We start from the raw sequence: 14,526 nt of genomic DNA on the forward strand, positions 1-14,526 counted from the left end.
GCTGAACAGTAATTTCAACAAAGAACAACGACAACTTTTTAATGAAAAAAAAATATTGTAGCCTACTTCAATAGGAACATTAGCCTGCTATTTTTATATTAAACCAAAACACTCAAAATAATAACGATCTGGTTCTCTCTTGACTTTTTCAATGAATATAATTTAATTAATAGAGAATAAAAACATACTAAGATAACAACTACCTAGCCTAAGTTTAATTAATCGTTTTTGTAATCTACCAGCGGCTTCTGTTACATACACATCGCTGATAATAGTGCAAACCATGGGTCAAACCAATGTTAGTGTTGGGGTGCGTATTTATTTTTTTATTTTTTTATTTTTTTAATCAATGTCGTCCTTATGGACGTCCTCTGAATGCCTTTTAATTATTATTATTTTTTTAAACCGTTTAAATGCAAAACCATAACAAAACATGCTTTTTTGTATTTATTATTTGTCCTGCGGTTGCCTTTAATTAATTTTTCTGCACGTACTACTACTTTGTATATGATGTAGAATACGTGAATGTAAACACCTAACACTAGCACGTACAATACTCTTTCAAATAAACGTGTTATGATTTTGAATGTACGGTTCTTAGAGCAGTATTATTATCATTGCTTGCACCCCGGCAACACTTTACAAATTAAGCACTGGCGCTGCGGTTTAGTCCCATATTTCTCAATCCTTGTGAAATCTTTTGGTAGACTTTATCGTTTCGGAGAGTACGACCTTGTGATCCATTCTCAAAACAAATCCACACCACTCCTCTGTGCGCCTGTGTCCACTGAATTTGACGTCACGTTCCACAGTGCAGCTTCTACTTTGAAAAGTAGTGTGAACACACCCGCGCTGGGTGGGCTCAGCTTGGTTCCGGCTCGGCTCGGCTCGGGTGTGCAAGTGTGAAAAGGCTGTAAGAGACTGAAGGACGGCCGTAATCCTCGACAGGTAGAGCTGTAAATAACCACATCGTCAATTTACGCTGCTGCATACTCGCAATGTGGGTGTAAGACCTGGTCCATCAGTCTCTGAAAGGCAGCGGGCGCACCATGTAGCCCACATGGCATCAGACCATCAGGAGTTGAAAATGAAATTTTCTGTCTAGAGCTGCAGATTAAGGGTATCTGCCAGTATCCCTTCGTCAGGTCCAGAGTGGAGATGAACCTAGCTGTTCCCAGTCTGTCAAAAAGCTTGTCGACCCGAGGCATGGGGTAGGCTTCGAACTTGGCAATAGCGTTTACCTTACGGAAATCTTCGCAGAAGCGGTTGGTGCCGTCCTTTTTGGCGACTATCACAATCAGACTGCACCACTCGCTCCTGGAAGGTTCAATCACCCCAAGTTCGAGCATCGCCCATACCTCTTTGCTAACGCCACCTCGCCGATTTTCTGGGATCCAGTAAGGTCTCTCTCAGACTGTGAAACCTGGAGGAGTGATAATAGCATAGTCAACAAGATTAGTTCTACCGGGCAAGTCAGAAAAATCATCATTGAACTCCTCAATTAACTTACGCAGCTCTCTTTGCTGATCCGGAAGTAACTGTTCCCCCATTGGAATATCTCTGGTGCTAGGGGCCTCTAGACAGGGGCCTAAATCATCCTGTACTTTGCCTGGGGCTATAAATAAGGCCTCCCTTGCCTGCCAGGGCTTAAACAAATTAACATGGTAAATTTCAGCAATCAGGCTGCTTAATTTCATAGTTTACTTTTCCTATAGCCCGAATCACCTCATATGGCCCCTGCCATTTAGCACACAGTTTCGATTCCGATGTTGGAAGGAGCAACAGTACCTTGTCTCCTGGCTGAATTCATTCAAATTTGTGCATTTTTATTGTACTGCTGCTCTTGCCGGTGCTGAGACGCTTTTAAATTGTCCTGTGCCAATCTACCAATCAAATCTGGACGATCTCTGAGTGGGAGCACATGCTTCACCACATTTTTGGACGAGCCTTTGTGCTCCTCCTACCCCTCTCTCACCAGATTGAGGATGCCGTGAGGCTGTACAAGAGCTTGAAAGGGGAGAACCCTGTCGAACTCTGCAGCACCTCTCTCACAGCAAAAAGGAGGTAGGGAAGAAGCGTTGCCCAATGTTTTTGCTCTTGAATCACAAAACGTCTCAGCGTCTGCTTTAAGGTATAATTGAAATATTGCACCAAACCGTCTATCTTTGGATGATAAACATAGGTTTGTATGGGACGTATTTTGTATACTTGCTGTAATCTTTGAGAGAAGAAGTTCATTCCATGGTCAGTCAATATCTCTTTGGGGATCCCTACTCTGGCTATAATCTGCACTAGTTCTTTGGCTATCGCAGATGCACTTGTAGACCTCAATGGAACTGCTTCCGGGTATCGCGTTGCATAATCTACCACCACTAATAAATGCGTATACCTGGAATCAGAAGGTAGCAAAGGGCCTATAACGTCCATCGCAATCTGTCCAAAGGGGGTGGAAATAATTGGTAGTGGGATTAAAGGGACAGTGGCGAACTCGACCCAGCGCTACTCACTGGCAGGCTGGGCATGTGGCTACATATTTCAACACATTGTTATAAAGTCCTACCCATTAAAATCGAGCCAATATACATTCCCTAGTTTTATCGACTCAGAGGTGTCCCGAGAAAGGGATGTCATGCGCAAGCCTCATGACCTCGGATCAATATGACTGGGGAATCATTAATTGTGTTACAGGCCTGGGTTTCGGTGCCGACCACATAGCAAAACTGCTTGGTGACGATAGCCTCGCCCATCTGTATCCCTGTCTTCCGGGCGGGGCTTAACCAGTGCACCATGTGGTCACACAATCGCTGCGTGACTACCCTGCGGCATTTTTCCGGTGATCTCTGGTACTCCTTGAATTCCCCCATGATGTTTAGGCGGCAGAGAATGGCTTGCTTCACCAGGTCATATTAGGCTTTGGCGTCTGTCATGGCCTGGTAGGCTGCCTGGGCCTCCCCGATCAGGCTGGGCCCTAGCTGGCTAGCCCAGAACTCTTTTGGCCATAACGCGGTGGTAGCCAACCGCTCAAACGCGACCAGGTATGCCTCCTTATAACGCTCTGCCATCATCTTTTGTACCCGAGCCTTTGGGGCTGTCATCACTGCTCCTGGTGATGTGTTGGGAGGCATCGCGGTACCGAGCCTCTCGATTAGAGCCGTGTACCTCTCCTCTCTCTTTCTCACCTCGGCCTCCCATCTGCTATCTAGAGCCAAAAGTGTAGCGTAATCCATACCACTGCTGACAACGCGTGTGGGAAAGTGGTTTGCAGTGCGCAGGTGTAGAGGTGATGTGATTAAGAAACAGAAGACAGACAACAGAGTTCACGATCCAAACAGAAACATTTATTTTATAATCCCGGTCTGGTGACCACAAAGAATAATCACAGGCAATACACAGCAATATGTATTGCACTGTTTCAAAAAACAGGTTACAGTCCCGAAAGAATAAACACATTAGAACACACACAAAGACACACACAAGATCACAAGTCCAGAGTGAGTGCTGAAGTGCAAGTGGTGAAATACAATTTATTTATGTACAATTGTGAAGTGTTGTCTAGGTTTGGTGCTGGCCTTAAGCGACAGCTCCGGATCATGTTAGCTGTCTAATAAGAACAAACAAGTATAATTAGACACGACAAACAAACAAAACAGTTAATAGTTCACAGTTCTCCTTGAGCAGTTCGACCTTAACCATAACAAAAGGAACAGATCACCTAGCCACGTCCCCTTGGTTAGCGTGTGCAGCTGTTACTCCTCCAATCCACGGTTGCCACATTGCTTCCCTTCTGGGGTGATGACCTGGTGTACCGTAGCTCTGCCCCCTTTCTAGATGGCCAACTTCCACCTTTCACTTGGAATGAATTGTCAGACCATCCAGTCCAGGGTATTTTGTTCCCTTTACACAGCGGCCTCACAGGTCGGGAGGGAGATTTATAACCAAGATTCATTCTTTCTTTGTCATAGTTACCCACCCCGCATTTCCATTCGCTATGGTCTGACGATGCAATTTTGAAATAATCAAATGTTATTGCAAACACGTGTTTTCATTCAAAAAATGTTCTGGCATCATACTAGGTTAGCATGTCTTACTTTCAGGTTGCGTTTACGGTCTTGCACCTAGAGGGGGAAATTTGACCCCACTCCTTCAAAGCTTTCTTTCCTGTCGTTCACCGAACAGCTACTTCCCCCAATGACTGCTATGCTTTGTAGCCAGTGACATGGTTTGACCCTGAAGACGCGATTGAGGTGAAATGACTGTGGAAGTGATACCATAACAACTTGAAACTAGAACAAGCAAACTCAATATAACCAGGTTTAGGGTCCTCTAGCATGACATTCCTTTAACATGAATGGTCTGATTTGTGGTATTTATTTTCTCTAGGTCGTTAAGCTGGACACCATAATTGCAGATGATGCAGAGTTGCAGAAATATTCCAAGGTACGCAGAGCTTGTGGGAGTTGGGGAGTATACCATAGAATAGTGTAGCATCATAGGATTTGAATGAAATGAAGAAGTCCCAGCACTTAGGATTCTGCAGACAAGTTCAAACCAATTCAAAGCCAGGTAAAGGAAGATGTTGAATATGGTAACTATATTAAGGCAACAAAATGATGGCAAACATCATAAAACAGGCAGGGAAAAATCAAATAAAATGACATTTAAACTTAACTCTTTAACCAGGTTTAGAACCCATTAAACTGTACATCTGATTTTACATGGTCCTGGCAGATTCCAGTAGCAGCAGCTCAGAATATTACTCAAGGTTGTTTTCAATGCTTGGTCTGTAGTTTTGCGACTTAAAAGGCCTATTTTGTGGATATAACATAACCTTTTCGTTGCCCAAGAGGTATCACTCCTTAAGGTTGAATCGTGACAATTCTGGCCACAGCCTCTATGCAGTTTAATGTCATCCTGCAACCCTCTAATTCCTCCAGCTGCTGCCGATACACACCATGCGCCTGGGAGTGGAGCTGGACTCCTTTGATGGGCACCACTACATTTCCACTGTGGCACCAGATGGGCCGGTCGCTAAGCATGGATTATTGAAGCCTGAGGACGAGCTTTTGGAGGTAAGACTGCTGTCTGTGGCAGGCTTTGTTCAGTGCTTAACCCACTGGATCCCAGTATGAAAACAATGTACTGAGACACAAATATAAATATGCCATTTTTAGTATCTTTCAATCACACATGCCCACCAATGTGTGTACATGTTCCTAAACTGGTTGGATTCTGTCTATGTTGCATTTTAAAGTAAAAATGTGTATTGATTTCACATTAAATGATCTGATGTAACCTTATAGTACAAAACCATTGTACCACTCATGTTGCTTGATAACTTATTAACTAGAAATCATATCTAATGAAAGACAACGGAAACCATGTCATAAAGCACTGATCACTCACAAGGGGGATTATTTTGATGTTGTTTATTGTACATTAAAAAGAAAAATTATAATGGATGTTGTTTGTATGACTGGTATGCTTTAGCACTCCTTCTTTGGGGCTCCGTCTTTGAAACTTTCTTTCACCCAACTCCTGCCCATCAATAAGAACCCTTGATGGCAAGTTGCTAGGTTACTTTTTATATGTCTGAAATCAACTAAATAGCTAAAGGGCTATCAATTGCATTTGTCTTTTCTGTACGTGCAAAAGCAACTCAGTTGTTGATTACTATGATAGCACACTTGTGTCCCATACAAGGTGTAGTGAGCAAGTTTCTCTACTCGCTGCCACCGGTGACGTGGCATATTGTGGCAGAGTAGGGGGAGGAGTGGTGTTATTGTATTTAACGTTTTAAGAACGTTTGTTTAAATTCTTTTTTGGATTTGTCCATATTTTTGTTTTGAATGTAGCCTATTATTGTCTGCTTTACAGGCTTGTTGTTAGTGATAAATATGGCAGCTGTTGACATTAAGTGGAGCAGGCAGACACTGAAGGAGGTGATGACGTAGGTAGGAGTCTGATTAAAAAAAAAAATATATATATATATATATATATATATATTAGCCATGTACATACGTATGAACGTAACTAATACCAGGAGTTATTTTTTCCAGTTAGGGGTCTGTTGTCATGGTAACATAGAAAGCCATTCATTGAGTGGTTAGTGGCAACAAAGTGTCATTTCTCATTTCATTCCCCTCTGAGATGAGATACAGTTTGACTGCAGCTGTAAACCCTACTGCTAGTCTGTTCCACCCCATGCTGCCTGTTTTAGATTGTTTTTTCCAATATAACTTGAAGGAAGTTTGCTCTAAGCCGATTCATCTCCCTTGATTACTGGAACCAGATCACAGGCACAGGCAGTTTGAAAGTGGTTAATCTGTGGACTTGCTGTTCTGCCTCATTGCCGGTGGTGTAAATGCAGCATGTCTTGTGGCTGTGGAGTTGCTTTTCTCTCTAATACAATTAAAGCATTGAGTGTCTGCAGGCAGGGCCCTTGCTCCTACAGATAGGTGAAAGTGGGAGTTTATGCGAGGATGTTTGTGGTGGGAGTCCTGGCCTAAGACGAGATACAGATTCCGGGTGGTATACTGTTCTTGTTTTTTTGTTACTTGGTGGTGCAGAGCACTGTACTGCATGCTAAGTGCATGTAAATAGTGTGCTTCCTTCTCCCCTCCATATACTGCAGCCCTGCTTCATATCACTCAGACTGTTAGTGATTGCAGCAAGCAAAGTCATTCCTTCAGTCTTAGCTGCTGTGTGTTTCTCTTTTGAATTCCTTCAACCTTAGCTGCTGTGTGTTTCTCTTTGCTATATGGGTTTGAATTCCTTCAATCTTAGTTGCTGTGTGTTTCTCTTTGCTATATGGGTTTGAATTCCTTCAATCTTAGCTGCTGTGTGTTTCTCTTTGCTATATGGGTTTGAATTCCTTCAATCTTAGCTGCTTTGCGTTTCTTTTTGTTATATATATGGCCCTACCACATTCACAGTACATTTTTGTAAATTTCACGGTCATAACATTTAAAAAATCATACATTTCACGGTTTCAGCTATTTAAATCTTAAATTTCACGGTGGTATAGCAAAGTATGAACGTGTAGTTAAAAACGGCAAAATATAAACATTTAAAGCCCTGAAGTTAACAAAAGCATGTGACTAACAAAGTAGAAACGCTAAAAGAAAATTAATCGCTCTATGATTGAGGATCGCTCTATGATTGTTGCGTTTCTGCTTTTGTTTATTTATTTATTTATTTATTTATTTATTTATTTATTTATTTTTAAAACTGTTCTGGTTTTAAACATCATTGTATGCAAAAGTAACTCAAAAACTATTCTGAAATGCTGTTTTTCTTCATTCCCTGTCTCTGCGGTGTAAATACCTGTCTGTATTTAGACACAGCTCTCTCTGCATCCACAGAGTTTGTTGGAATTGACAGACAGCACCAAGCTAGGGACAGGTCTGTAGCTGGACAATATATCCAGAGACTAAAAAATATGAACATGAAGTCTCTGAAATTACTGACATATTTATTTTATTTATTTTTTTGTCCTGTTGTATTTTGTATGTATTTTTCTGCTTATACTACTAATTGGTATATTTGGCTTCTAAATTCTTTTACATGATCCGCTGCAGTAGTGATTGTAGCACTTTTTGATTTATTTTGGACGCTCATTTTAAAATGCAGGTCTAATTTGACTCGCCTGATGGTACTACCAGTTGAGATCCGTAGGTCATACTAAACCCGCCCCGGATGCCTGTGTCTACCAGTCAGTGAGTAGAGCCCAGTTATTGGCTGTTGGCATGTCCAGTTCATTTTTAGCTTTTTTTAATTGAAACAAGCAAACAATCGCATCAGCAACCTGTAACGGATTTGGATTCTAGTGCAGGGTAAAAGTACACAAAACAGACCGGATTTCACGGTGCAGAATCAACTTCATGTTCCGTGTCACGTTTTTCAAGGCCGTGAAATGGGTAGGGCCCTAGGTTTAAAATGCCCTGGGTTTAAAATGTGCAGTTCTGAAATAAGTACCTAATATGTCATTTTATTTTAAAACATGTACTTTAATCTTAAGGTGTCTGGTTTCACATTCTGTAACATTATCATGATTTTTTAGGAGTTAATTAAACAATAGAGGAAATGCTTTGAAAACGTGACCCTTATCTTGTCTGCGTAAGCCATGCTTTCAGATAGTGTTGTAATTCCTTGGTCATCCTTGTTAATTTCACCTGGTGGAATTGTCCCCAGTCTTCAATGATTTCTTCACTGTCACTAACCACTGACATGCTTTCAGCCATTAACATGCTTTGACCCCGAAGACTCTGCTGAGGAGAAATGACCTTGGTAGTGCAAGTGTAACAGATTTCCTGAGATTAAGGCATGGAATCTGAGAACTTTCTTTAGCCTTATGTAGTATCAGATATCATGGTTTAAAATGTTTGCTATAACATTTGTCTTGAAGTGCAAAAGAAAATGTATGGAATTATTTTGTGAGCTACAATCAAAATGAATTCTGTCCTCTGCTTCACCATATTGTCCTGAGCAGAATATAATTGTAGTCAGTGGGGACCAGCACGGGATAATATCACTTTACATCTGTTACATCAACAATTCTGTGCTTTAATGCTTGTTTCACCAGGTTATTGGTCACCTCCTGAGATATCCACTTATTGTCACTGTGAAGTAGAGGTCTGCTTGGGCCGAAATTTAAAACCCGACCCGAGACCTTTGAAATATTTACATACCCGACCCGACCATCTCTACAAATATATTCCAAACATGTATTCCTAGTTTCCAGTTAAAATGTAAATAAAGAAAGAAAAAAAACTCTAAATTAATCATATCTCATTTACGAATACACCCCTTTTCAGTGTGCCACTGCATAGATTAATTTAATTTTTTTCTGTCATATTTCAGTAATATTTTGCAAGATTTGCATTGTACAAAACCACATGGGGCAGGATTTTCAAAAACCTGTGCTATTGTCTCAAACTCGTGTTATAGTAACGAGAGCTTTACTAGCAAGTGACTTTCTTTTTTTGGTTAAAAAGAAAACAATACCATAAGCCATCTATGTATATTGGTATTTTTTTTTTAATTTAGTAGTCGCCAATTAGTTTTTTTGTTGTTTTCTCCCCAATTTAATAGTGTCCATTTATTTTTGTTAGCTCAGCTCACCGCTACCACCCCTGCGCTGACTCGTGAGCGGCGAAGACGAGCACACGCTGTCCTCCGAAGCGTGTGCTGTCAGCCGACTGCTTTTTTTCACACTGCAGACCATGCAGCCACCCAGAGCTACAGCATCGGAGGACAACACAGCTCTGGGCAGCTTACAGGCAAGCCCGCAGGCACCCGGCCAGACTACAGGGGTTGCTGGTGCGCGTTGAGCCAAGGAACCCTGGCCAACCTAACCCTCCCTCCCTCCCCCCGGGTGCCGCCCCCTGGGAGCTCCCGTCCTCGGTCGGCAAAGGAATAGCCTAGACTCGAACCGACGACGTCCAGACTATAGGGCGCATCCTGCACTCTACGCGAGTGCTTTTACTGGATGCTCCACTCGGGAGCCCCTGTATATTGGTATTTTAGTATGTATTTTAGTATGTACGATTGTAGTTAAGAACATAAGAAGTTGTTAGTTATTATACATGTATACCATGTATGTAACACTTCATTATATATTTATTCAGCTTTTAAAATTAAGATAGAACTCCTCAACCCAATACACAATTTGTTTATAATTAATTGTTCGGTGAATTTCTCTAATCATGCATTTTCTCTTTTACCCTTTGGCCTCCGCGATAACCAAACATGATTAGCCACCAAACACTTACAGTATTATAAGAACATTTTATATGCATACAAACGTGTGACGGTGAAAGTGTCCATTGTACATAAAGTGTGGGGGGAGTCTGACAACATTACAAATACATTTAGGCAAAATCCATGTCCATGATCTCAATCACATTCCTAGTGCATCGCTGTGTCCTTGATGACTGACTGTTCTTCGTTCTTGTGTGGATAAGACACAGGTGTTAAAAGCAAATCAGCAGTCGCCTAATGAAACTTTATTGCAATATCTAATATGCTGTTTTCTATACCAAGATTTCAGTTGTACTACTCAGATCAAATCTACAGTAGATGTCAGCTGTCATATATAATGTACGTATGCAGAGTTAAAATAGGCTACAGTTGCATTGATAATTTCTTGGTAGTCACTGGGTGCAAATAACGGTATATCATTTTAGCAATACAACAAATGTTCCGTAAGGTTACAAATGGTTAAAATAAGTGTATAAATCTAACTCATAACCACAAGTATAGAAAAGGCTAAAATATTTTCATAACTACAAATATTGAATTATCAAGGTAGTCTGTGAAATTAACCCTAGTCCTGTACACTCTCTCTCTGAATCGTCAGCCGCGGTCTGTTCAATTTCTGTTTCAAGGCAAGTTATATATTGTTTTGTTAATTAAAACCCTCCTTTTCCAAGTGCAAATTAACTCCTGGTAAATTATGACATTTAACATGGAGTTGCTTTTAAATTCCCACGCAAACAAAAGAAATAGTCACAAGAAGCACTGCTTGTTAAGATATTAACATTATTTCATAAATCAACATACTTTTGGAAATCACATTAGGACGATTATTTAATAATGAATTGGGCAAAACGACCACTTGAAAATGCCGAAATCAATGCTACATACCGATTTCTTCATTTAACACTGGAGTTATCATTTACAAACTTTTGAAAGTCCTGCCCATTAGAAATGTACAAATATACTGTGCAGGCATAATTTGTCATATAAAGCGGTTATGATATAAACCAGGTTTCACTCTTTGCCTATGACAGCGCATTACGAGTGCAAGGAAAAAAAAGAAAGAAAACTAACTGTATTGTGAAACGGTGAATTAAAGAGCAGTGTTTTAATGCTGTACATTTAGTCGTTCTTTACATTTAAACAAATGCATATAGTTTACTACAGAACAAATACATTTTGTATCATTAACTGGAAACAGTTTGTGTCATTATCTAAAAAAGGCATGAATTGTCAGCTGACGAGCTGTCAATTAGGCATTGCTCTTGGTGAGTTTTTTTTGTGTGTGCATTTGTATAAGACTGTTAAAATTTGGTGATGTTGGTGTTTTGTAACTGAACTGTATCCCATTAAGACCGCCCACGCAGCATTTGACAGGCTACACAAAATGTCAGTTTATCAGCCGAGATGATTATTGGTTGTTAGTTGCGTTGGAAAGTAATTATATCTTGTGGTTACTTAGTAAAGCCCGGCCACGCGGCATTTGACAGGCTGCACACAATGAATAAGGGTTTGTGAGATGATATTAAGAGAGGTAATTTCTCAAAGAACCTGTGGTGCATGGCGAGTGGTTTTTTCAAAAATCTTGAAGCAGGAAGTGAGTTTTAGGAAGCACTTCCCACACAGAGGAAGAAAAAAATACTCACTTAAAATTTAAAACGTCATAATCCACTCACTGATAACACACTGACCCGACCCGAGCCCGAGCCCAAACTATAATATACAAACTACACCCGACCCGACACAGACACTTATTATTGGGTCCCATCGGGCTCAGTAGCAAGGCTCTACTGTGAAGTGTATATTCAGATAATTGATAACTATATAGTCTAAAAGTCCAGCAACATGCAATCATCACACTTTTCTAGCTTCATCTTTGTGGACAAGGGGAGTATTATTATTCAATAAATGCAATGATATGTTTATTTGTTTAACAAAATACAACAGCAATTGAGTGTGAGTTCTTGTTCATTTTCACAATACAGTTTGGAATGCTTGAACTAGTAGCTGGTAAAACATTATCGGAATCTTCAGGAGTGTTCTTTGCATGGAATGTCTGTCGGATCAATGGAGAAATCTTGCCACTCAGCTGGCCACATCAACTCTTAAAATAATGCATTTTTAAAGAAATGGTTTCATTCAGAAATTCACATCCAGTGAATGTATATCTTTGGGAGCCCTTTGTCAAAAGAGTACTTTGCAATTGTATTCAGTTTTACACTAAAGTGTGTCAGTGCTCATTCTACTTAATCAGAGAAGCACCTTGTTGACAGTCCAGGTAGTTTACATTCCTCAAATGTATTTTAAACTGTCCTCCCAACCCTCCTTACATTTAAAACCTACTCACCACAAAATCATTCTGTGAGCCAAGAAGTGTTAAGTGTCTCTGTTTAGCAAATGGAACATATCATTTCTGATGTAATACTGAAGGGTAAACTCTAGAAGAATGTTGATTGTGGGATGCTGGTTTAGATAAGAAATGTAAATGTTTTACAGTAAAATGTACCGTAGTGTAATGCTGCACTGTGTTATTGCCATTGGCTCGAAGACTAAATTATCTCAGCACGGCATTGTTTTGAATAGGCGACAATTGAGCTCTGCAGCCAGTGGCATGCTGGGCAAATAGTTTGGGTTCACCCTTGTACTTTATTGAAGTTGGCTGGCAAACCAAGCTGTAATTTCATTCTCTGCATGTGTAGCTGACTTCTTGTTTTTATTACTGCTTTTTTTTGTCTATCAAACGGCTGACAGTCACACAAGCCAATTCAATTGGGATGACCTCATTGTTTTCACAGTACAAAACCCAAGTAAGAAGCCTTGCTGGGAGTGTTTTGTGTGGAGCCACATGGGGGAATGGAACCCAAGTCTGCAGGGGTTGCAAGGCAGCAGACAGTCCCACTGAGCCATCTGCAGGTGTCTCCTTTTACTTGGGCCGTTGCCACTGTTACCTTGCCTGTTATGTTTGGCACAGACAGGGCAGAACAATAGCTGAGGGAGAAGGGTGGCACTGCCAACTTCCAGAAGACTGGAAGGCCTGTGCAATGCTTTAAGGACCACGCTTAAATTACATGTCATTCCCATAACTAAATAAGGCAGTGCAGGCTCAGAGATATGAAGGTTAGGTACATCTGCGTTTGCCAAGGACTCAGCAGTCCATTAAGCTGCAATTGAATGCTGTGGCAGCCCTAGGCTCCCTTTTTTGTTTTTTGCCACATAGCTTTAGTCCAGTATGGATGGCAGTTAGAAGCGCTCAGCGTGTCTCCCTTTTAAACTCAAGTTAATGTTGCTTTAATATCTGTGCCAGGTCTCTGAATAATCCTGTAAAGAATCGCTTATTTGATATTAATTTGAGTTTGATAGATTTGATATCCACTGTGATATACTGAACCCAGCCCTGTCTGGCAGCCTCCTGTAGGAATAGAGGGTTATAACTTTGTGTGGATAATATTGGCCAAAGAAAATATGGAACCACACCAGTTAAATCTAGAGTGGACAGACAGTGTAATTGTTGGTATTGGTCCTGTTTAAAAAGAGACGTGTAGTTTTGATGTATTGATATTTGAATGAGATTGTTGTTAAGTTCTTTGCAGACAGCGGGAATAGAGGTCGTCCTGTTGACCTCCGGTAGTTTTGCAGTTTTAGTGAAGAATTATTACATTTGGTTTAAATGAATGTGATATGCTTGTTCATTAGTAATGCCTATAATGTTCCCCCTCAGGATTCCAGTGGAAACAAGATGTTCATCGCAATATTTTTTTCCTGGTAAAACATTTTAAGTAAATTAAATAAAAATTGTGTGTGTAATTATATCCTGGATATTGATCAAAATTTTTCCAATGTTTTCACTAACTGTTCATTCCTCTTGAACAGTAGGTGTCGGAAGTGTAACATTGAAATATCTGGAAGGAGTGATCAGTAAAGTCAGCGTTGAAAAAATTACCATCAAATTAAGTGCATGTTTGAAACCTTTTATGTTAACACATATTAGGTAAGACTTAGTGGAATTATTTGGTAGCTTTTGTACTTTTAATTCAGTCAGTATAGTGGCCCCTAATATAGCCATCTAGAATTGCTAGCGGTTCCTGGCTAGAACCTCAGGCAGTCGGTCACCATATCTCTTCAAAGCTTGATTTCGACGTCTCTGAGTTGATAAAAACGTGCCAGATCTTTATCAGCACAGTATTTCCACAGAGGGGAAATGGCCCAGTTTTTACACAGCCCGGAGCAATGCAAGGATTAGCCTTTGTGGTAGAGCAATCCCTGAAGAGAAGAAACTAAACTTTTGAAAAGTTTAGAAGGAGAGGGGGTGTGAGGGTGGATAAAGTGTTTTCATCATGGACTAAATTGGGTTGTAGGGTTTTAGGGGTAAAGTCTTTGTCATAGATATAGTCGTGTGACGCGATGTTCAGATCTGTGCCATGTACATTCTGCATACTGCCAGTGCAGAACCATCTCGACAGGAATTGATCCAGAATCTATTTCCATGCCTTGCAGCTGTCGACTGGCAGGATGTGACATCTGTTCAGGCTTTTCTTGGTAAATCCCCAATGTTCAGTGTCTCTTCGACCAAAAGAACACAACGTTAAAGAGCCCTCCAAAATAACTTCAAGTAATTGGAGCTAACAAAATAATTCCATAATGTGGTGCACTTCCTTTCATAGCAGCATAAGAACGTAAGACATTCAAGAATGAGAAAAAGCCATTCAGCCCACCTATGCTCGCTCACTTTGGTGCCAGCGTGATCTGTTAGCACTGTGGGGCTCTATAGTC

General features: G+C 40.6%; 1 protein-coding gene across 1 annotated transcript in view; it reads left to right on the forward strand.

Moving 5' to 3' along the window:
* patj (PATJ crumbs cell polarity complex component) overlaps positions 1-14,526 on the forward strand; it is a 414,550-nt gene that overhangs the window by 53,664 nt on the left and 346,360 nt on the right. Inside the window, exons 14-15 of the mRNA XM_034001483.3 lie at positions 4,381-4,437; positions 4,935-5,069. Coding sequence (XP_033857374.3) covers positions 4,381-4,437; positions 4,935-5,069 — 192 coding nt within the window. The remainder of the gene's footprint in view (positions 1-4,380; positions 4,438-4,934; positions 5,070-14,526) is intronic.

The sequence above is a fragment of the Acipenser ruthenus genome, chromosome 10 (assembly GCF_902713425.1).
Source record: "Acipenser ruthenus chromosome 10, fAciRut3.2 maternal haplotype, whole genome shotgun sequence".
In the NCBI taxonomy this organism is placed as follows: Eukaryota; Metazoa; Chordata; class Actinopteri; order Acipenseriformes; family Acipenseridae; genus Acipenser; species Acipenser ruthenus.